The sequence below is a fragment of the Pogona vitticeps genome, chromosome 3, assembly GCF_051106095.1.
Source record: "Pogona vitticeps strain Pit_001003342236 chromosome 3, PviZW2.1, whole genome shotgun sequence".
In the NCBI taxonomy this organism is placed as follows: Eukaryota; Metazoa; Chordata; class Lepidosauria; order Squamata; family Agamidae; genus Pogona; species Pogona vitticeps.
In genome coordinates this window covers 131,498,303-131,522,824 of record NC_135785.1, presented here as the reverse complement: position 1 = coordinate 131,522,824, position 24,522 = coordinate 131,498,303, and the positions used below count along the sequence as shown (strand labels likewise).

At 42.0% G+C, this 24,522-nt stretch overlaps 1 protein-coding gene across 6 annotated transcripts in view; it reads left to right on the top strand.

Annotated features, from left to right (window-relative positions):
• The window catches only part of LOC110078403 (protein diaphanous homolog 3), a 355,467-nt gene that overhangs the window by 188,041 nt on the left and 142,904 nt on the right, over window positions 1-24,522 (top strand). For all 6 annotated transcript variants that reach the window (XR_013543712.1, XM_078390739.1, XM_078390740.1 and 3 more), the window contains 3 exons: window positions 5,709-5,810; window positions 9,570-9,809; window positions 12,020-12,149. Coding sequence is in view for 5 of the 6 variants with exons in the window: in XM_078390739.1 (XP_078246865.1) it covers window positions 5,709-5,810; window positions 9,570-9,809; window positions 12,020-12,149 (472 nt within the window). In the remaining variant the exon portion in view is untranslated. The remainder of the gene's footprint in view (window positions 1-5,708; window positions 5,811-9,569; window positions 9,810-12,019; window positions 12,150-24,522) is intronic.

Here is a 24,522-nt window from a genome sequence, read left to right as displayed (position 1 = left end):
CATTCAACCATTAAGGTATATATTTCGGCTATTGTTGTCCACCAACATCCTCATTCCAGTTCCACCAAACTCTTCTCCCATCCTACAGTCAAGAGGTTTCTGAAGGGGTTGCAGAACATCAGGCCATCCTTGCAGCAACTTGTGTCACAGTAGTCGCTTCGACTGGACCTCAGAGCTCTTACCAAACCACCATTTGAACCGATGGCAACTTGTAATGAGAAACTATTTTCTCTTAAGACTGCCTTTCTTGTGGCCATAACATCCGCTAGACGCACTAGCGAACTTTCAGCGTTGAGATCAGATCCTCCATACTTACAGGTCCATTCCGACAAAGTCACTTTATACCTCGACGCGTATTTCCTTCCCAAAGTGGTGTCGGATTTTCATCTGAACCAACCTGTTGTGTTACCGACATTTCCCTCACCGTCCACACAACTTGAATATAAGCTCCATACCTTGGACGTTAGGAGAGCTCTCGCCTTCTATCTTGACAGGACAAGGCACTTTCGAAGTACTCATCTTTTTCTATGTTACCATGGACCCAATAAGGATAACCCTGCCTCTCCACAAAACATATCAAGGTGGATAGTGCAAGCGATACAGCTGGCATATCAGCTTGCGGGCCAGCCGATACAGGAATGCTTGAAGGCTCATTCTACTCGAGCAGTCTCCACTTTGAACGCTCTACACAGAGGTGTCCAGATACAAGATACAGTGGTGGCTCGCATAGCGATGTTAATTGGTTCCAAAAAAACCATCGCTATGTGAAACCATCGCTATGCGAAACACCATTTCCCATAGGAATGCATTGGAAACCGGTTAATCCGTTCCAATTGGAACGGATTGCCGTTGTTAAGCGAAAAAACCCATAGGAAACATCGCTAAGCGAAACAATGTTTCTTCCATTGGAATGTATTGAAGCTGACTCAATACATTTCAATGGCTTTGCGAAGTCAATTTTTGCAAAATTAAGTGTGTCATAAAAGGGTCAAAAATGGTTTTAAATGCTTGGATTAGCTTCTGCACCCTCTAAAACGGATGCAAAAGTTAATTTGGCTTTGATCTGACTTTTCGTTAATTTTTTCTGAATTCCCCCCCCCCCCCCAACTTTTGACAGCTGTCGAAATCTGACAGCTCCATTATTTCCTATGGGGGAAGAAAAAATTCACAAAAAATTAACTAAGAGTCAGCAACTGTTCTAAATTCTTGGGTTCGTTAGAGGACCCCCTAAGTCGTGTGCAAACCTGATTTGGCTTTGATCTGAACTTTCGTTAATTTATGGTGAATTGTTTTCTCCCCCATAGGAAAGCATGGAGCTGTCAGATTTTGACAGGTCCATTGGTTCCTATGGGCCAAAAAAAAAAAAATCACAAAAAATTAACGAAAAGTCAAATCAAAGCCAAATCAGGTTTGCACATGACTTAAGGGGTCCTCTAATGAATCCAAGCATTTAGAACCGTTTTTGACCCTTCTAAGACACTTTTTTAATTGAAAAAAGAAACATCGTTAAATGAAGCAGGGGACCTAAAATCGCATTCGTTATGCGAAGCGTGGTCCCAAACTTCGCTAAGCGAAAATCGCCCATAGGAAACATCGTTATGCGAGGCATATTATTTTCTAAAAAACACATTGTTATGCGAATTCATCGCTAAATGAGGCAATCGTTAAGCGAGGCACCACTGTATATGCAAAGCAGCTACTTAGGCAACCCCCCTGATGTTTGCGAAGCACTATCACCTCGATGTCAGGGCCAAGAATGACTGTATTTGGAAGGGCTATCCTGTCAATTTTACTAATGTGATGGCCCTCCATCTGGTGAGTACTGCTTGCTAATCACCCATTTGTGTGCATTCACAGAGACCACTACAAAGAAAATTAGGTTACCTACCTGTAACCATGGTTCTTCTAGTGGTCCTCTGTGAATTCACACATCCTTCCTTTCCTCCCCGCTGTCTGTCACAATACTGTTATTTGATATCTATTCCATACAGTAACGGCGGACGAAGGAATTGAAAGGAAGGTAGGAAGGTGGAGGAGGCGGAGCCTATACCCTTGGGGTGGAAAACTAAATTGTTTCTTTTTCTAAGCTCCAGAATCTTCCGAATGTCCTGCACAGGAGCAAGATAAACCCATTTGTGTGAATTCACAGAGGACCACTAGAAGAAACATGGTTACAGGTAGGTAACCTAAGTATTATGCTCTCTTCAGCCAAAGATGGAAAAGCTCTATACCGTCAGCAAAAACAAGACCTGGAGCTGATTGGGGCTCTGATCATCAGCTTCTTATAGCAAAACTTAAACTTAAACTGAAGAAAGTAGGAAAAACACTGGGGTAGTCAGGCATAATCTAAATCAAATCCCTTATGAATACACAGTGGAAGTGAAGAAAAGATTTAAGGAACTCGATTTGGTGGACAGAGTGTCTGAAGAACTATGGATGGAGGCTCGTAACACTGTATAGGAGGCAGCAACAAAAACCATCCCAAAGAAAAGGAAATGCAAGAAAGCAAAGTGGCTGTCCAACAAGGCCTTACAAATAGCAGAGAAGAGAAGGGAAACCAAATGCAAGGGAGATAGGGATAGTTACAGAAAACTGAATGCAGACTTCCAAAGAATAGCAAGGAGAGACAAGAGGGCCTTCTGAAATGAACAATGCAAAGATATAGAGGAAAATAGGAGAAAAGGAAAAACCAGAGATCTGTTCAAGAAAATTGGAGATATTAAAGGAACCTATTGTGCAAAGATGGACATGATAAAGGACAAAAATAGTAGGGACCTAACAGAAGCAGAAGACATCAAGAAGAGGTGGCAAGCATACACAAAGGAATCATTCCAGAAAGATCTGGATATTCCAGGCAACCCAGATAGTGTGGTTGCTGACCTTGAGCCAGATATCCTGGAGAGTGAAGTCAAGTGGGCCTTAGAAAGCATGGCTAACCTCAAGGGCAGTGGAAGTGATGACATTCTAGTCAAACTATTTAAAATTTTAAAAGATGACACTGTTTAGGTGCTACATTCAATATGCCAGCAAGTTTGGAAAACTCAGCAGTGGCCAGAGGATTGGAAAAGATCAGTCTACATCCCAATCCCAAAGAAGGGCATTACCAAAGAATGCTCCAACTACCATACAATTGCACTCATTTCACAGAAGACCCCTGCTTTTTGGGAGGAAAGCGATGACAAACCTCAACATCATCTTAAAAAGCAGAGACATCACCTTTCCGACAAAAGTACACATAGTCAAAGCTATGGTTTTTCCAGTAGCGATATATGGAAGTGAGAGCTGGACCATAAAGAAAGCTGACCACCAAAGAATTGATGCTTTTGAATTGTGGTGCTGGAGGAGGCTCTTGAGAATCCCCTGGACTGCAAGGAGAACAAACCTATCAGTTCTAAAGGAAATCAACCCTGAGTGCTCACTGGAAGGACAGACCCTGAAGCTGAGGCTCCAATACTTTGACCATCTCATGAGAAGAGAATTCTCCCTGGAAAAGACCCTGATGTTGGGAAAGTGTGAAGGCAAGAGGAGAAGGGGATGACAGAAAACAAGATGTTTGGACAGTGTCATTGAAGCTACCAATATGAATTTGACCGAACTCTGGGAGGCAGTGGAAGACAGGAGGGCCTGCCATGCTCTGGTCCATGGGGTCACGAAGAGTTGGACACGACTTAATGACTAAACAACAACAACAACAAAAACCAATACTGTGGTGGGATGCACTGTTCCACCTATTGCAGGGAGTGAAAGTATCTTGTCTCTGCAGCTGATCCAATCCCACACAGAAACCTAAAAATGCACTGGCCAAAATTATTGCAGCTCCATTCATCAGCAGGACTGGTGCATATGCACCAAGACTGTCATCTACAACAGAAGACAAAGACAAATTTTATGATTATCTGGTAGCTACTATCAAAAAACCCCCGGAGAGAGAGCCGCTGGTCTTTGTGTCAGCAAGATTGAACCTGCCTGTTTTGGAAGAGTTGAACAACGAAGCAACTTTAGCAGAAAAAAAGTGGCCTTGGATTTTCTCACCGCTAGTAAGGCACCTAGGAAGGATAACATTCTTGTTGAAGTGCTAAAGTGCTGTAAAGAGACCATCACCACTGAGCTGTATGAAATATTTTGTTTTTGCTAGAAGGAAGGTGGAGTACCACAGGACATGGAGGATGCAAACATAAGCACATTGTACAAGAACAAAGGAGACAGGGGTGACTGCAATAACTACTTTGGCATCTCTCTTCTCAGCATTGAAGGAAGCTGCTTGCCTGTGTTCTGCTGAAGCTACTCCAGGTGCTTGTAGACAGTGTCTATTCAGAATCACAGTGTGGATTTCAAGCTAAACGATCCATCACTGACATGGTATTTTCCCTCAGACAGTTGCAGGAGAAATGTAGGGAACAACAGCCACTTTTTGTGGCCTTCATATATCTCCAAAGGCCGTTGATTTGGTTAGCAGGGACAGCCTTTTTAAAATACTTCCCAAGATTGGATTGCAGGACAAGGTTCCAAATAGAGTAGTCCTAAAACGAATTGGAATGTTTAGCATGTATACATTACTGAAACAGCGATGTCTATGTTGGCTTGGGTGTGTCGTGAGAATGGCTGTAGTTCTTAATGAACTTCAGTGTCTGTGATTATGTGGTTGCTCTACAAATGTCCTTGAGGAATGCCATAGAAGCTGCCACTGCTCTTGTGCAGTGCTCTCAGAATGAATTTAGCAATAGTTGTTCCACCAATGCAATAGTATTAACAATCCACTTTGATCATCATTGGCATTAAAATGGGTGGCCTTTTCTTTGGCCCTGATCAAAGATAAAATGTCCATTAGTCTTTATGAATTGTTTAGTGGTGCAGAACGCAAAGACTCTACATACATCTATGGTGGGGAGTAAAAAGCTGTATCTGGAAATAGTGTTAATTTCTCTTAGTAGAACTGCAGAAAATGTGAGTCATGGTGAGTCATGGTGCAACACACAGAACTTCTAGATTGCAACTACAACAAAAGCTGTTTTGTAAGTGAACAACCAATGGTCTGCTGTGGCTAATGGTTCAATGGGTGCTTTCATAAGCTGACACAATACCAATGAAAGAGACTACTGAGGAGCAGGAGGCTTAATGAAACAATACAGATTAGTAAGCCATTTAGAGAACTTCTTTGCTGTAGAATTCCTAAATAGCTAAAGCACAAAAGCCCCTCTACTTTACAGGCTACTATTTCTGACAGAAAAACCTCCAGACAAGAGATAAAAGTTGCAGGGAAATAAAGATTCCCAATGTGTAGGTATCCTTCAGTTTCTTGAAACTATGGTAATGTGCTCTGAATAGAGGTCTTGGAACAGCATCTAGTATGGCTGAGAAGGCCAATTTGAGAGTGACAATCCCTTCCACACTGAAGACAAATACAATCTGTCCCCTGTCCAGGTCCCTGATTTTGCCGGTTTTGGGACTGCCTCTTTGCCTCTGCCTGCTGAACAAGTGTCTCAAAACTAAAAGTCATCAGAATGACTTTTAGTTTTGAGATATTTCACTAGTGAGTGATGATATCTCATTTTTCTTTACTATTTGGACAGTTTATGAGGCTGAACTGAATTTCATAGCTTTTCTATCATAACTTTTTTATTTTGCTCATACAAAATAAAAATGCATTGAAATCCTTGTCAAGAAAAGATAATAAAATGTCTAATCACATATATTATCCTGGTTTCTAGAATTTAATAAAGCATCTTCCTGAACAAAAGCAGCTTGATGCATTGTCCAAGTTGAAGAGTGAATATAAGAACTTGTCAGAACCAGAGCAGTTTGCCATTGTTGTAAGTGCCATAACTCATTTCCCTTCTGCTATATAATCTCATCATCTTAATGCTTTTAGTATTTTTTAAACTGTTATAGAAAATCAACATTGTTTCTCTGAGTCTTTTTTGTGATATTCTGGATTTTTGTAAATAATGAACATGTAGTCATGTTCAATAATGAACATGTTGTCCACTGCTTTTTTTACTGGTGGATTACCATCAATAAGGAACATATTAATACATTGTGAGTGCTGTCTCTCCATGGGTTCGGTATCTGTTCTACTTACCCATTGCCTGAAAATATTTAATGAAAACACCCAGAAATATGTATTTTCAAAGTATTATCAGAACTGGCACTGGAGGGAACCAGAGACTAGGCCATATGTAAAGTTTGCTTTATCCGTGGTTTTGGCATCCGAGAGGGGGGCTTGGAATCAATTCCTCACACATCTCATGGCCCAACTGTATTTGGACTCTTGCCATGTTTTAAGAATATGCCTTTGTCAGAAGTAGAGTAGCCCAGGATAATGCTAATGCATTTTAGGAGTTTTGCTTCTGTATTTAAACATTCAACTTGCTCTCTCTCTCTCTCTCTCTCTCTCTCTCTCTCTCTGTGTGTGTGTGTGTGTGTGTGATAGAGAGAGAGAGACTTATGTTTTTCATGGGAATTTTTTAGTTTTCTTCTTTTGAAATTTACTGCTCTTATTTATTCTGCTTGTTTTTGTTCTTGTTTTGCAATTTTATTTTGGCACTGATTCTTGTAGTTTTAAAAAAGTTTTATATATATATTTGCCATCCCGAGTACTTTATAGGAATTCAGCTTGTTATACAATACAGCTCTGGCATCCTTTCCATAAATTAAAAGGACTGACCCAATAGCTTGAACAAGCCTCAAAATTAGCACTGGCTATAATTATTTGAAATAACTTTCAAAAGTGCTTGTTACCTGTAGTACTTATGTTTAGACCTCAATAATGTAGCTGTAGACTACTTTTATTGTCCCACTGATATAATAGGCCTTAACATTGAAGTAATTCCTAAAACAGTAACAGTGACTGTTGAAGATAATATGTAATATTATAGAACACGGGTAGGTTTTTTATCCCATCAGAAGTTTTGAACTACAACTTACACAATTCTTTACTATTTGGCATGCTGGTGACATTTACTGGAGTTGTAGGCCCAAACCTTGAGAATCAGAGGTCTTGCATTACAAACTGATCCCATAATTTACTGAGAACACATAAACAACAAAATGACATGTGTTGGTTCAAAATGCTCCCCCTCACACACAATCTCTCGAAGTAAACATTGAATGATAGGCTACATTGTTTACTATTTATGATTATTTACTGGGTTTCTATTTATAATAAACATTCATATAAGAGTTGCCTCAAAATACACATAGTTTAGCTGCAACAAAAAAACCAAGTTAGCCATCATTTTCCAGTGTTCGGCCATGCTAAAGTTATTTTTTATGAAATTTAGTTTAAACTTAATACAGTGGTGCCTCACTTTACGATTGCCCCATTTAACGACAAAACTGCATTACGATGAACTTTCTGCGATCGCAAAATGATGTTTCCTATGGGGAAATTTTGCTTTGCGATGATCGGTTCCCTGCTTTGGGAACAGATTCTTTGCAAAACGACGATTTTCCAACAGCTGATTGGCGGTTTCAGAATGGCTGCCGGGTAAACAAAATGGCCCCCGCTGTTTTCTGGGACAGATTCTTCACTGCACAGGCAGCAAAAATGGCCGCCCTATGGAGGATCTTTGCTGGATGGTGAGTTTACAGCCCTTTGGAACGCATTAAATGGGTTTTAATGCGTTTCAATGGGTTTTTCTTTTCACATTACGACGTTTTCGTTCCACAGTGATTTTCCTGGAACGAATTAACGTCGTAATGCGAGGCACCACTGTATATGACACTGTTAATGTATTCAATTTGCTTAATGAATGCAGTGATTCCTAATAGTGCTCACAATTGGACTTTAGTTGCTTGCACAAGTGTTTCTCATTTATCTGTTTCCTTATTACATATTAGCATAAGGATTTCAGGCAAAATTCAAAGAAACAAAATGAAAAAAAACAAGCTAGATGCAGTAATTTATGGCCTATAGGTATGGCTGATTTGAAATAATAATTTTGTGCCTGTATAGGCCATAAATTATAGGCCTCTATATTACTGCATGTAGATGTACCATACCCAAGAGCCGATTAATGTTTAGAATGTTCTACTTGTGAAAATGATATTTCATTCAATATTTCATTCTGTTTCTGATGAAGTGGACATGTCCATGAAATGTCACATTAAAAGAAAATAGTTAGTCTTTAAGGTGCCACTGTCAGCAAACACGGGTCCAAAAACACACGTGTAAGCCTGGACAGAGAGCAATCAGGAGTTTGCACATGCTAAAATGGGCTGAGTGAGTCCAAACTCAGCTAGTCAAGATACAACACTCCTTCTCACAGGTCTGCCCACATAAGAACACCCTGGTACTCTCAGATATTATTATGAAAAGGTCAAGTGGGCTTTGTAGTCCTTAGACTTAACTTGCACCACTGACAGGACTCTAAGTAAGCTAGGCCGAGGCAGCACTCTCAGATGACCCTATGACAAGTGTACTGTTCAGAAAACCAACTGAGTTTTATAATCTTTATTTTATTAAAGAATAAGCATGTTACTAGGTATCAAAGCCAAATTAAACCAAAGCAAATAAACTAGCATTGTGCTGGTTAGTTACAAAGATGTAGTGAGGCAAAGAAAACATGAAAAATATAAAAGTGTTCAAAAACCTTACAAACACACAAAAAGCCATTAAAAAGAATAAAAACAGTTCCAGTCCAGGAAATCATTATTAAAAACAAAATAATCCAAGTAGGTTATAAAAAGGCTATAGTCCTCAGTGATACTGTAAAATAAAAATCCCTTAACAAAAGTAAAAATCCATTATATGTCCCATAGTTCTTAGAAAAGAAAAATCCAGTAAATATACCATAGTCCTTACAAAATTACAAGAGCATAGTTCATATGGAGTATTCCAAGAAAAGAAGTCCATAAAGAATATTCCATAGGTAACAGTCCATAGAAAATAGTCCATGCATAGTCCTTAGGAAAAAGCCCATAAATCCATAGGTAATCCAGTATAGTAAAGGTTAGTCCATGTGTCACGAATGAATAAAGAGTCGGTCTTGGAAGACAATGTCTATAGGCAAAAAGTTCCTTTTTCAAGAGTAACTGGCAAGGGCTTATCGCACCTTCCCACGATGTCATCCAATCAGAGTTCGTTACTAGGCAAACAGTCCTGTTGCATCACATGACTTCTTTCCCATCCACAGCAGATGTTATTTGAGTTAACTGTGGTTTTGCAAAGAGTCACAACAATTCCCATCTAATCACACCGAGTTCTTTTCTCAGGCTGTCAGAATAACATTCTCTTTGCTCGCCTAGAAAACAACTTGTCAGCATAGCAAAGATACTTTATACAAAGAAACAAGATGGAACCTCTCTGGCTCATTTCTTAATTACAAAACCCATATGCTTTAAAAGATTTTAACTCAAAATCCCATCTCATCACAGCCACATCCTTTTTTGTTTTTTTTCTCTGGATTTTGCCTGATATGTTTGCACAGACTAACATGGCTACCTCCTCCAAAAAATATAGGCATATGGTTATTACTTCAAATCTGTCATACCTATAAATCATGCAAGATTATATTAATTTATTCCATGCTAACCATAACACAGATTTTTGACAGCCTTTTTCTTTTCAGATGAGCAACGTGAAGAGGCTGAAGTCACGGTTGAGTGCAATTCTTTTTAAGCTTCAATTTGAGGAACAGGTGAATAGCATCAAACATGACATCATGGCTGTCAGTGTTTCATGTGAAGAGATAAAGAAGAGCAGGAATTTCAGTCAGCTTCTTGAGTTAGTGTTACTAATGGGAAACTATATGAATGCAGGATCTCGAAATGCACATACTTTTGGATTTAACCTCTCTTCCTTATGTAAGGTGAGTGTTTTTGAGGATTGTCAATGCTGAGCTCATTGCTACAGTCACGTCCTTTTGAGATGTTTCATTCTGTTTTTTACTTCTGCTTTTTGACACTTAACTTTTTAAACAATTTGTGCTTGTGTGTTCTGTGTCATCAAATCAGAAGTGGCTTATAGCAACCCTAATAGGACTATAAAGGAAAGTATAAGGAGTGGTTTTACCAGTTCCACTTCCCCAGTGAGTTTCCATAGCCTGGTGGGGATCCAAGCCTTGTTCTCCAGAGTCCAAATCTGTCACTCTATCCAGAACACTACACTGGGAATTATGCTTAAACATGTATATACATACACACTTTGAACGACCCTTCCTTTGAGCTAAAGAAAAGTAGGCTTTGCAGTATTGAGTAGATACAGTAAGTACATTCTTTTCTGAGATTATAGTATGCTTTGTTTTGAAAGATAACATTTTGCATTATTTGTAGTAGGGAGAATGAATGTAATACAGTGTTACTGTTGGCTTCCTTAGTATGTCACAAAACTGAAAAGCAATATTAAGTGAATGCTGTTCAGGAGAGGCAAGTATCAGACCAAATTCTGTAGGTATTTTAGTCTTGCAAAACACAGAATAAAATCTGTTAGAATTGAAATTGATTGGCTTTTACTATATCTTCCATTACTAAAGCTGGCTATTCTCCCAGTAATCACTTGATAGGTACAATGGATAATATTTTATATCAGACATCCCTGCTTGAAATCACTTTTCCCCCCTGGTATGAGAGTGGTGATACACTGTCTTACTTAACCACTTTCATTCACTCAGAATAGGTATGAAATAGCTGACTTCAGATATCAAAAGTAGGTTCTGATTTTGAAATTTCAACTTTAGTTGTGTGTTTTATATATATATATATAGTCTTTCATCTCTGATAGTACTCAAATTAAGACACATTGGGCTCTAAGGAAGGCTTCTATAGAGGCATGGACTAGATCTCATTCTGCTTAACTGCAGCAAGGTTGCTGTACCATGTTCCAGTACATCGGTGCTTCCCAACCTTGGGTCCCCAAATGTTCCTGGACTACAACTCCCAAAACTCCTAGCTAGCACAGCTAGTGGTGAAGGCTTCTGGGAGTTTTAATTCAAGAACATCTGGGGACCCAAGGTTGGGAAGCATTGCTGTAGATCAACCCCTGGATTTGAATTTGATGGTCATCCTAATGCTGAGTTAGGAAGAGACATTTGGACGTGGAAATCAAATTTGAAGTTTAAAATTATCAAGTGCTAGATGAGGTTACACTCCTTCTGAAAATACAAGTGTACAGCTTGGGTGTGCTTCTGGATTTGTCTCTGAGCCTAGAAGCAAAGGTTTCAGTGGTGGCCAGGAGTGCCTTTATACAGTTAGAACTAGTGCACCAGCTGTATCCATTCCTTGATAGGACTGATCTGTCCATAGAGATGCATGCTTTAGTTACATCTTGGCTAGATTACTATAATACTGGATTCCTGAAAACTTCAACAAGACTAAAATGCTGCTGCCAAATTGTTAACTGGGTTGGTTACAGGGATCACTTAGCCCTCCTATTATAGCAGCTCCACTGGCTGCCAGTCTGTTTCCAGGCATAACTCAACGTGCTGGTTTGAAAATATAAAGCTTTAAATGGCTTGGATCAAATCTATCCTAAATTCTGCATTTCTCTTTATGAGTCTGCATGAGGTTTAAGATCATCGGGGAGGTCTTTCTCAGAGGTGCATTTGGTGGGGACACAGGATAGGCCTTCTCTATCCCTGCCTCCAGACCCTGGAACTTCCTCTCACATGAGGCCAGGTTGCCCCCATTTTTGCTGTCCTCCTGCAAGTAGGTGGTGACCTTTCTCTTCAGGCAGGCTTTTGCTTAATGACTAGCTGTCTAATGGGTTTTAAAAATGGGATGATTCCCTTTTTGTTATAATTTGTTTTAATTATATGCTTAATATAATAATATAACAATAATGTATTGTCTCTTTTAATGGTGTAAGCTGCCTTGAGTTCTTTTATGGAGAAAGGTAGGGTAAAAAATTTAAAATACATAAATAAATAATAAAGTTTCTAATTTATAATTTTTTTTCAGTCCCTTATAATGTTAATGTATCATGCAAGAAAAATTAATTATTCCTGTTTCTGTACTATAGAATTAATAGAAGAAACAGCTGAAATATATTAATACTTTTGATTATTTATTTATTAATTTCTAGTTAAAGGATACCAAATCAGCTGATCAGAAGACAACCTTGCTTCATTTTCTGGTTGAAATATGTGAAAACAATTATCCTACTCTGCTGAGCTTTGTTGATGACCTGCAGCACTTAGACAAAGCAAGTAGAGGTTTGTGTTAAAACAGAATTATGTTTTGCTTTGTTTGGTTGGTTATGTTAAAGTTTTTTTTTTAGATGAATAATATTTAACCCAGTAATTAAATTTTGTAAATTTTGCCTGTATTGAGACCAATTAGAAAGACTCTTACTTTTTCTAGTGGGCTGTCATTTGGCTTACACCTGCCAAAGGGATCACTGGTGAAAGTTTAATATGTTTCCTGAATTTTTGCTCATGTCATATGTGAAAATATCGAACAATGGTGATATTCAGTAAGAAAGTAGCCATATAGATAAGGAAACATTTTCCATGATCTCAGCATGTGACTTGGAAATCAAAATGTAGGCATTTACTAGACTGGAAAAAGAGGCTGCAATATGTCAAAGAAGAAAAAGATGATCAGACGTCTGATTTCATGAACAGCAACAAAAACCATCCCAAAGAAAAGGAAATGCAAGAAAGCAAAATGGCTATCGAACGAGGTCTTACAAATAGCAGAGAAGAGAAGGGAAACCAAATGCAAGGGAGATAGGGAAGGTTACAGAAAATGGAATATTGACTTCCAAAGAATATCGAGGAGAGACAAGAGGGCCTTCTTAAATGAACAGTGCAGAGATATAGAGGAAAATAATAGAAAGGGAAAAATCAGAGACCTCTTCAAGAACATTGGACATATTAAAGGAACCTTTTGTGCAAAGATGGACATGATAAAGGACAAAAATGGTAGTGACCTAACAGAAGCAGAAGACATCAAGAAGAGGTGGCAAGAATACACAGAGGAATCATACTAGAAAAATCTGAATGTCCTGGACAACCCAGATAGTGTGGTTGCTGACCTGAGCCAGATATCCTGGAGAGTGAAGTCAAATGGGCCTTAGAAACCATGGCTAACCACAAGGCCGGTGGAGGTGTTGACATTTCAGTTGAACTACTTAAAATTTTAAAAGATGACACTGTTTAGGTGCTACATTCAATATGCCAGCAAGTTTGGAAAACTCAGCAGTGGCCAGAGGATTGGAAAAGATCAGTCTACATCCCAATCCCAAAGAAGGGCATTGCCAAAGAATGCTCCAACTACCATACAATTGCACTCATTTCACATGCTAGCAAGGTTATGCCCAAAATCCTCCAAGGCAGGCTTCAGTAGTATGTGGACCGAGAACTCCCAGAAGTACAAGCTGGATTTCGAAGGGGCAGAGGAACTAGAGACCAAATTGCTAACATGCGCTGGATGAGAGAGTTCCAGGAAAACATCAACTTCTGCTTCATTGACTACACAATATCCTTTGACTGTGTGGACCACAACAAACTATGGCAAGTTAGTAAAGAAATGGGAGTGCCTGAGTGTCACACAACCCCAGTTCCCCTGTTTGTTCTTCTATACACCCAGGTTCCCTTTTGGGCATGACATTTAATTTTCACACTTTTTCGCTGCCACCAGTGGATTTCTTTTATCCACAATGTAAATTATTTTACTCAAACGCTGGCTGCCAACAATTGAAAGTTTTTATTAAAGTTACAGCTGTTCTTTCTTTATTTACTCAGAATCACAATCATTGAAATGTCTCATTTGGTTTACTTATTTGCCATTTAACCAGCTTGTGTATTTACTTGTTACTATTCTAACTTCTAACTTTGACTATCTAACTCTTTCTCTAACTCCTGACTAACTGAAATCCTAACTCTTAACTCAGTGGTTCTTAACCTTTGTTACTCGGATGCTTTTGAACTGCAACTCCCAGAAACCCCAGTGAGGACAGCTGGTGGTGAAGGCTTCTGGGAGTTGCAGTCCAAAACTCCTGAGTAATCCAAGGTTAAGAACCAGTGCTCTAACTGACTTTTAACTGTCCTCCCTTCTCTTCTTATATTCCCTTGGTTCCACCCTCCTGCTCAACCATTGGTTGCAAAATCAGTGTTCCATTGTGATGGACAGGTGTGGTTTCTGACCTGCCCGTCACATACCTCCCCCCTTGGAAAAGTTTGTATCATGGGGGTAAGCTCTATAGTGAGTTACCCTCAGGTACAACGAATGAGAGAATTTTTATTTCTTCAACGTGGTTCTCTATGAATCCACACCAGTGGGTAAAGACAGCGCCTGCGCTGGCCTCTCGGAATCTTCTAGAGCTAAAGATTAAAGTAACAAAGTTTAAGGTTGCCCTGTACAGCGCATGCTCCGCCCGCCAACGGCTCAGTTCCATTTTTCCGCCCACGGAGTTGGAACCTCTTGGTTAGAGCTCTGAGATTTTTCGCCGTTTTTCCTTTATTTCAGACTTCGGACTGTCATATTGATCTTTCTCACTGCCGTTGCCCTGACCCTGGACTGTTCTTCGACTCTCCTTTTGCCTCTGGCAACTTCGCAAGTACTTAACTGCTTAATTGGGCCCATTTACCACCCGCTGAGGCACCACGCGCCTGCCGGACCTTTTCAATTACTGCCATTTCCACCTCAATCAGCATATGCCTCCTAAGAGAAAGCCGTCTCCTAAGAGAGGACCTTTTCGCCTTTGTTCTTCCTGCTCAAGAAAGCTTCCTTTTCAAGACGGACATTCCCTTTGTTTTATTTAGGACAGGCGTACTCAGTAACACACTGTAAACATTGCCGACAGTTTACTAAAGTCACTCTTAAAGCGCGCCAGCAGCGTTTAAAATATTCCCTGTGGAAACAGACTCTGTCTGCTTCTCAGCCTTCGGAAATGGAGTCTATCCCTTCAACCTCTTCCGTTCGTTCCGAGGTTAGAATGGTTTCTTCTTTGGCCCCTGAAAAGGACAAGCCTAAAGAAAAGTCTAAGAAAAAGCCGTCTAGTAAAAAGACCCTTACCGGGACGTCGGTGTAAGCAATCCCCCACCTCCAAGGAGATACCGGGGATGCCGGAGAATGGAGAGATTCCAAAGTTTAGTCAGTCCCTTTAGGAGCTAAGATGAGCCCAAGACTCTCAGCTAGGCCCTGGCTAACACTTCTTCCTCAAATCCCCCTCCTTTATTAAGGAAAGCAACGTGTGTGTGTTTAGTCGTTTAGTCGTGTCCGACTCTTCGTGACCCCATGGACCAGAGCACGCCAGGCCCTCCTGTCTTCTACTGCCTCCCGGAGTTGTGTCAGGTTCATGTTGGTTGCTTCTCAGACACTGTCCAGCCATCTCATCCTCGGTCGTCCCCTTCTCCTCTTGCCATCACACCTTCCTAACATCAAGGTTTTTTCCAAGGACTCTTTTCTTCTCATGAGATGGCCAAAGTACTGGAGCCTCAGCTTCAGGATCTGTCCTTCAAGTGAGCATTCAGGGTTGATTTCCTTTATAACTGATAGGTTTGTTCTCCTTGCAGTCCAGGGGATTCTCAAGAGCCTCCTCCAGCACCACAGTTCAAAGGCATCAATTCTTCGGCGGTCTGCTTTCTTTATGGTCCAGCTCTCACTTCCATACATCACGACAGGAAAAACCATAGCTTTGACTATTCGGACTTTTGTTGGCAAGGTGATGTCTCTGCTTTTCAAGATGCTGTCAAGATTTGTCATCGCTTTCCTCCCAAGAAGAAGGCGTCTTTTAATTTCAGGGCTGCTGTCTCCATCTGCAGTGATCATGGAGCCCAGGAAGATAAAATTTGACACTGCCTCCATATCTGCCCCTTCTATTTCCCAGGAGGTGATGGGACCAGTGGCCATGATCTTAGTTTTTTTGATGTTGAGTTTCAGACCGTTTTTTGCACTTTCCTCTTTCACTCTCATTACAAGGTTCTTTAATTCCTCCTCACTTTCTGCCTTCAGAGTGGTATCATCTGCATATCGGAGGTTGTTGATATTTCTTCCTGCAATCTTAATTCCAGCTTGGGATTCCTCCAGTCCAGCCTTCCGCATGATGTATTCTGCATATAAGTTAAATAAGCTGGGGGACAATATACAGCCTTGCCGTACTCCTTTCCCAATTTTGAACCACTCAGTTTTTCCATGACCAGTTCTAACTGTTGCTTCCTGTCCCACATATAGGTTTCTCAGGAGACAGATAAAGTGGTCAGGCACTCCCATTTCTTTAAGAACTTGCCATAGTTTGCTGTGGTCCACACAGTCAAAGGCTTTCGCATAGTCAATGAAGCAGAAGTAGATATTTTTCTGGAACTCTCTGGCTTTCTCCATAATCCAGCGCAAGTTAGCAATTTGGTCTCGAGTTCCTCTGCCTCTTCGGAATCCAGCTTGTACTTCTGGGAGTTTTTGGTTCACATACTGCTGAAGCCTACCTTGTAGGATTTTGAGCATAACCTTGCTAGCGTGCGAAATGAGTGCAATTGTACGGTAGTTGGAGCATTCTTTGGCACTGCCTTTCTTTGGGATTGGGATGTAGACTGATCTTTTCCAATCCTCTGGCCACTGTTGAGTTTTCCAAACTTGCTGGCATATTGAATGTAGCACCTTAACAGCATCATCTTTCAAGATTTTAAATAGTTCAACTGGAATGCCATCACCTCCACTGGCCTTGTTGTTAGCCAGGCTTTCTAAGGCCCACTTGACTTCGCTCTCCAGGATGTCTGGCTCAAGGTCAGCAACTACATTGTCTGGGTTGTCCGGGATATCCACATCTTTCTGATATAATTCCTCTGTGTATTCTTGCCACCTCTTCTTGACGTCTTCTGCTTCTGTTAGGTCCCTCCCATTTTTGTCTTTTATCATGTTCATCTTTGCGCAAAATGTTCCTCTAATATGTCCAATTTTCCTGAACAGATCTCTGGTTTTTCCTTTTCTGTTATCTTCCTCTATTTCTTTGCATTGTTCATTTAAGAAGGCCCTCTTGTCTCTCCTTGCTATTCTTTGGAAGTCTGAATTCAAGTTTCTGTAACTTTCCCTATCTCCCTTGCATTTTGCTTCCCTTCTCCTCTCTGCTATTTCTAAGGCCTCGTTGGACAGCCACTTTGCTTTCTTGCATTTCCTTTTCTTTGGGATGGTTTTCGTTGCTGCCTCCTGGACAATGTTACGAGCCTCTATCCAAAGTTCTTCAGGCACTCTGTCCACCAAATCTAGTTCCTTAAATCTGTTCTTTACTTCCACTGTGTATTCATAAGGGATTTGGTTTAGATTATACCTGAGTGGCCCAGTGGTTTTTCCTAATCTCTTCAGTCTAAGCTTGAATTTTGCTATGAGAAGCTGATGATCAGAACCGCAGTCAGCTCCAGGTCTTGTTTTTGCTGACTGTATAGAACTTCTCCATCTTTGGCTGCAGAGAATATAATCAATCTGATTTCGATATTGCCCATCTGGTGATTTCCATGTATAGAGTCGCCTCTTGTGTTGTTGAAAAAGAGTGTTTGTGATGACCAGCTTATTCTCTTGACAGAACTCTATTAGCCTTTGTCCTGCTTCGTTCTGAACTCCAAGGCCAAACTTCCCTGTTGTTCCTTTTATCTCTTGGCTCCCTACTTTAGCATTCCAGTCCCCTAGAATGAGAAGAACATCTTTCTTTGGTGTCAGTTCTAGAAGGTGTTGTAAATCTTCATAGAATTGTTCAATTTCAGTCTCCTCAGCAATGCTGGTTGGTACATAAACTTGGATTATGACCAGCTTATTCTCTTGACAGAACTCTATTAGCCTTTGTCCTGCTTCGTTCTGAACTCCAAGGCCAAACTTCCCTGTTGTTCCTTTTATCTCTTGGCTCCCTATTTTAGCATTCCAGTCCCCTAGAATGAGAAGAACATCTTTCTTTGGTGTCAGTTCTAGAAGGTGTTGTAAATCTTCATAGAATTGTTCAATTTCAGTCTCCTCAGCAATGCTGGTTGGTGCATAAACTTGGATTATTGTGATGTTGAATGGTCTGCCTTGGATTCGTATTGACATCATTCTATCATTTTTGAGATTGTATCCCATTACAGCTTTTCCCACTCTTTTGTTGACTATGAAAGCAACACACACAGACAAATCCATGAGTTTAAACTCAGGTTAATCTGGGCTCTATATCAGGTAGCAAATACACATGGCCAAATCAGAAAGACTAGTCTGTTCAATAAACCAATGCATGCAATTCATCCATACCAAAGATATAATCCATTTTGGGAAAAAGCACATGTCTGACCTTTCTCAGTCAAACTCCATCTTTTTCCCAACTTCCTTCTTCTTCCCAGAATGCTTCAAAAGGAACACCCCCTCCTGGGTCTTGTTGTCCCGCCTAACTTTCTCATGGGAGCTTGAGAGTTGTTATCATGTTTTGTGGCAGAATTATTTTGACTACGAAAGTCTCTGCTCTCTACTCATCTTAGTAACGAGATAACCAGAGAGCGAAGCTTCTCTGAAACAGCATGAAAAACTTTCCTACTACAGAGCAGACTTTAAATCAAGATGGATGCTGTCAAGACAATATTATGACTACAAAACCCATTCTAGCATCTCATAAAAACACAAATCATCACAGTCGGTGCCGACTGTTTCCTCCGATGGTTCCTCCAATCCACCGACACAGCATCTGAAACAGAAGTCGTCCTCGGTTAAACCTAAGTCGAAGTCAAAGGAACTTACTCTTATAGTTCCGCCGGTGCTGACATCCCTGCCATCTCCGATACTTGAAGATTCATCCTGCAACCGCGATTCGACCTCTGAGATGGGTGCTTCTATCCCTCCCAGACAGGAACCTCTGGTCATTGTCAAGAGGTCTCCTACAGCTAGCCAGCTGGCTCGAGTGATTGCTGGTGTAGCTAATGCCCCTGATAGCCCTATTCTAACAGGGCGGGCGTCTAGATCCCGATCGTCGACGCCGGGATCTGTTGGCTCCAAGTCTCCTCCCACTCCACCATGGAGACCTGAGAAGCCTGTTGAGGTTCCCTCTCCTCGACATCCGGTGTCGGATCAGGATGAAGAACTTCCAGTAAAGAAAACTCGGCGCCATCGTAAGCGCAAGCATGGCTCCGGTGTCGACAAACATAGAAAACATCACCGTTGGGACTATTGTCCTCCGACTCAGATGACAGCTTCTACAGGAGGAGATCTCGCCGCCGACGTCAAAGGAGAGACTGTTCATCCGAGTCCCCCTCGACATCTAGGAATCGAAGGAGGCGAAGAAAGAGGGCACGTTATACATCATCGTCCTCCTCCATCTCCCCTCCAAAGAAGCATCGTCACCACAAGCGTTCCGGTGCTGACGGGAGTGCCCCGTCGACGTCGACTGACAAAGGTCCTACTAAGACTACAGCATCTAAGCCTGTTACTCCTCCTGTGCCTCCACAGCCTGCTCCCTTGCCGATTCATCATAAGTCTACTGCACCCAAGAATAAAACTCAGCAACCGAGCATTCTTCAGTCTTCAGATGAGGAAAGCCAAACCCTTCAAACCTCTGATCACGAAGAAGTTTCTTCTGAGGCTTCCCTGGAGACGCCCCTTCCAGGGGAGCCCTTGGGATCGGATGCTGCGGACATCCATCCTTCCTCTCCTTTCATCCTATTCTCAGATGGTCTCCAGGATGGCTACTACATTAAGAATGGAGACAGAGAGATCACCTGCTCGGGAGGACGACCTAATCTTTGGAGACATCAATAAGGAACGGTCTCACCCTGTCAGCTTGTCATATGTCTCTGAGCTCATGGATCTCATCATGGAGTATTGGGAACACCCTGCAAACTCCACTTCCATGTCGCGGAGAACAGAGAACATGTACCATGTGCATGGACCAAAAACTGCCTTCCTGTTAAAACACCCTGCACCCAACTCACTTGTAGCTGAGTCCAGTGCAACTAGACTACCTACTAAGGGACATCCAACCCCTACTAACAAAGAGGGAAAGGAACTGGAGGTTCTGGGATGTTGTCTGTATGCCATGATCACCTTTGCGCTCAGAGCCCTTAATTACTTGGTGGCAATGGGTGCATATCAGAAGCAGCTTTGGACAAGGGTGTTACCAGCCCTTCAGGTAGCACTGGAGGACATCAGACAGATGTGTCTCAATTCACATGCTGAGGCACTAACTGTATCTAAACACCAGCCCTTGGCTTCTCGCCATGTGGCGGATGCCACTGCTAGAAACCTTGCCTCCATCATTACCCTAAGAAGACATGTATGGCTTAGATCCACCAACATAGTGGATGACATAAAAGCCAGAATAAAGAATTTGCCATTTGATGCTTCTGGTCTCTTCAGTGAGAAGACAGATGAGAACTTGAACTTACATAAAAGCAAAAAGACAGCTAAATCATATTCCATACAGCAGCAACCTAGACCCACAAAGTTTCAGTGGCATCCTAGGTTTACACAACAACAATCTACATCTTCCACCTATCAGTCATTCCGCAATCAAGCTCCACCATGTTCACAAGCTTCTTCGTCAGCCTCCAGTTTCAAACCTCAGTCCACTAAGCGTCACTCTTACAAACCTCCTGGCCGAAAGTCCAAGCAATATCTTTGACTTTCCACTAAGCATCCAGACCACTCCTCACACCACCCACCTGTCTCCTTATCTTCAAAACTGGACCACAATAACCCAAGACACCTGGGTCTTAAACATTATAAGCTCAGGCTACCGGCTGGAGTTTATAGAATTGCCTCCTCTAGGATGGATCAACCCTACATCGTTCGATCCCATCCTAGAGGAAGAGATTCTCACCCTTCTGCACAAACAAGCCATCCAGAAGATACCTCATTGGGACATCCTGGACGGGTTCTACTCCCGGTACTTTGCAGTACCCAAGAGAGACGGCGGCCTAAGACCTATTCTGGACCTGAGGGACTTGAATACTTATCTCAGACCACGCCGCTTCAGGATGGTCACTCTGGAAGGGATCATTCACCTGCTGAAGAAAGGAGACTGGTTTGTGGTGGTGGACCTCAAGGATGCATATTTCCATATCACCATTCACCGGAAATACAGAAGGTACTTATGCCTGATGTTCATGGACACTGTATATCAGTTTGTGGCTCTCCCATTCGGCCTCTCCACCGCACCGAGGACCTTCACCAAGTGCATGGCCCCGGTGGTGGCTTACCTTCGTCTTCAGGGAATTCAAATTTACCCCTACATCGACGATTGGCTGATCGTGTCCAGATCCAAGGCAGAAGCACGCAGAAACACCCACCATGTCCTTCATACTCTACAGGCTGTGGGCCTGTCCATCAACTACGAGAAGTCCCACTTGGAGCCCTCTCAGATGATGGACTGTATAGGGCCGCGTTGGATTCTGTGCATGCATGCATGTTCCTACCTCCAGACCGTATTCAAAAAATCAGGAAGGCGGTTCGGAAGTTCAGACCTCAGAGGAGGGTGTCTGCCAAACTAACCCAACACCTACTAGGCCTTATGGCCTTGACAACTGCTGCCTTGCCTCATGCGCGCCTCAAGATGCACTCACTACAATCTTGGCTACTAACTTTGTTCAACCCAATGGTGGACAGTCAATGAAAGCGCCTCAGGGTCACACCAGAGCTCGCAGATCAGCTACAGTAGTGGACATTCCTCCCTCATCTTCTGATAGGAAGACCCTTCAGGCCTCTACAACTCACGAGACAAGTGACAATGGATGCCAGCCCTCTGGGTTGGGGAGCCCACTGCGAGGGCCATCAGATTCATGCACTATGGTCCCCGCAAGAGGTCTCACTACACATCAATCACCTAGAGTTGCTAGCGGTCATAAAAGCGTCAGAGCCTTTCTTCCCATCGTGAGAGGCAGAGCGGTACAAGTTGTCACAGACAATACCACGACCATGTTCTATGTGAACAAGCAGGGAGGTACACGATCGAAATTCCTTCTGTTTCTGGCTGTCCATCTGTGGCAGTGGTGCTACCAGCAGCACATCTTTCCGGTGGCCATCCACGTCTTGACATTGGACAATCAGTTGGCGGACGAGCTGAGTCGTCGCTCGTTCCAATCCCACGAATGGGAGCTGGATCAAGATGTGTTCTTCACTCTCTGTCACAGATGGGGCCAACCCCTCATAGACATGTTTGTGACACAGACCAACAGGAAGTGTCTAACCTATGCCTCCCGTGCAGGAAAAGAGGAAGGGTCTCTAGGGGATGCATTTATGATCCCATGGAACAAGGGTCTACTCTATCTTCACCCGCCCATACCTGTTCTACAGAAAACCATCGTTGAGCACTGCAGATGAGAGCAGAGGCAATCCTCATTGCTCCTTAGTGGCCACGTCAACCATGGTTCTCCATGCTTCTTCAAAATGCAGTAGACAGAGTAACATTACCGCTGTTACCTCACCTGCTTACTCAGAACAACGGGAACATCCTTCATCCAGACCTGGAGTCTCTCCACTTGACAGGGTGGAGGATTTCCCATCACTGATTGAAGTCATTGACAAGGCAAGAAAACCAGCCACCAAATTGCTCTACAAATACAAGTGGCAAAGTTTTCTGAAGTTCACTGAGGAGCACAAATTGCAGCCTTCGCCCGTGGCCTTATCCACCCTCCTGCTTTACCTTCAACACCTCTTTGATTTTGGACTATCCAAATCTACCCTAAAGGTTTATACTTCAGCCATTATTGCCTTCCAACCCCCAAACTCAGAATCATCCCGATGGTTTTCACACCCAACACTTAAAGTCTTTTTCAAGGGCTTGGGCAACATGAGACCACCGTTGAAGAAGCCAGTACCACAGTGGTCTTTACAGACAGTGCTGAATTGCCTTACTAGGCAACCCTTTGAGCCTATGGCCTCGTGTGACCTTAAGCTCCTCTCTTTTAAGACCTTATTCCTGGTAGCCATCACTTCGGCTAGAAGAGCCAGTGAACTGGCATCACTCCGTGCAGATCCTCCGTACCTTCAGTTCTTCAAAGATAAGGTTGTTCTTCACCCAAACGTTTTGTTTCTTCTGAAAGTTGTTTCAGAGTTCCACGTTAATCAACCCTTGATTTTACCGACATTGTTTCCTGATGCATATACAGATGTTGAGCACATGCCCCATTCTTTGGATGTTCGGAGAGCGTTGGCTTATTATGTGACTCGGACTAAAGTCTTTAGGAAAGTCCCAAAATTGTTCCTTTGTTTCTATGGTCAGCGCAAGGGTTCTGCTGCTTCATCTTCTACTTTGTCCAGGTGTTTGGTTTCCACCATTTCTCTGGCTTATGAACTGCAGAGGAAACCCATTCCTGAAGGTCTCAAAGCCCATTCTACCAGAGCTGTAGCCACCTCGATGGCTCTGCTACGAGGAATTGACATCCAAGAGATCTGTAGGGCTGCAACTTGGTCCAATGTGTCTACCTTTGTTACACATTACAAGCTGGACCTATGGGCTAAGAATGAGGCCAAGTTTGGAAGGGCTGTACTTACTTCATTGCTACAGCGACGGCCCACCATCCAGTAAGTAAGCTTGCTAATCACCCACTGGTGTGGATTCATAGAGAACCACGTTGAAGAAGGACAGATTACTTACCTGTAAACATGGTTCTTCAAGTGGATTCTCTATGAATACACACATCCCACCCGGCCTCCCCACATGTCCGTCACTGGTAGGTGAGTCCCAACTCTCTCTATGTGGCGGGCATATGGAACTGAGCCGTTGGCGGGCGGAGCATGCGCTGTACAGGGCAACCTAAAACTTTGTTACTTTTATCTTTAGTTCTAGAAGATTCCGAGAGGCCAGTGCAGGCGCTGTCTTTACCCACTGGTAGAGAATCCACTTGAAGAACCATGTTTACAAGTAAGTAACCTGTCCTTTTTCAATATACCAATCTTTAAACATTGAATAGATATACATTTTACACTTTTACCTTTTCTCTATTACCTCTTTTAAACTTATTAATATTTTGTCTTTAAACTTTTCATTACATGTATCACCATTTTTATTACTTATATCATTACATATTTAACATTACTTATCATTTATTCAGATGTACCAAACATTTTTATTCATTTTCATTTTACTATCATTTTATAACAGTTTTCATATTCTATTACATTTACATTTATTTACTACTTGCCATTAATGTTAACACTACATTGCATACCACTACATTGCAGAACATAACCAGAACCTTTGATTATACTCTCACTTCTAATATTTGTCATTACAGGTTTTTCTTCTTCACTCTTCAGTCTTCTTGTACCACGTCTCATTGCTTTCTGTTATCCATTGGATCTTCAAGACAATGCTTCTTCAGTCTTATTATTAGTCTTTCTTTTGCTTTGGGTCTCACAATTAAAGTCTTTCAGATTTTGTGTCCCTCTTGCAAGTTTGTTGGTTTTATATTTCACAGTTCGTAACTTCACATAAAGTTTCTTTCTTTGCAATGTCCAGTCAATCTCCAACCTTCCCTTCCACTTGTCAATTAAATGTCTCTCATCTGCTCGGTCTTTCTTGTTGTCCGCCTGGCTCAGCACGGCTCCTGGTTTGAATCCTGACACAGCGATGATGAAGTCACTCCGGAACTCTGGACCTCTCACGACACGACCTCTCAGGACACGAACTCTCTTTAATATAGT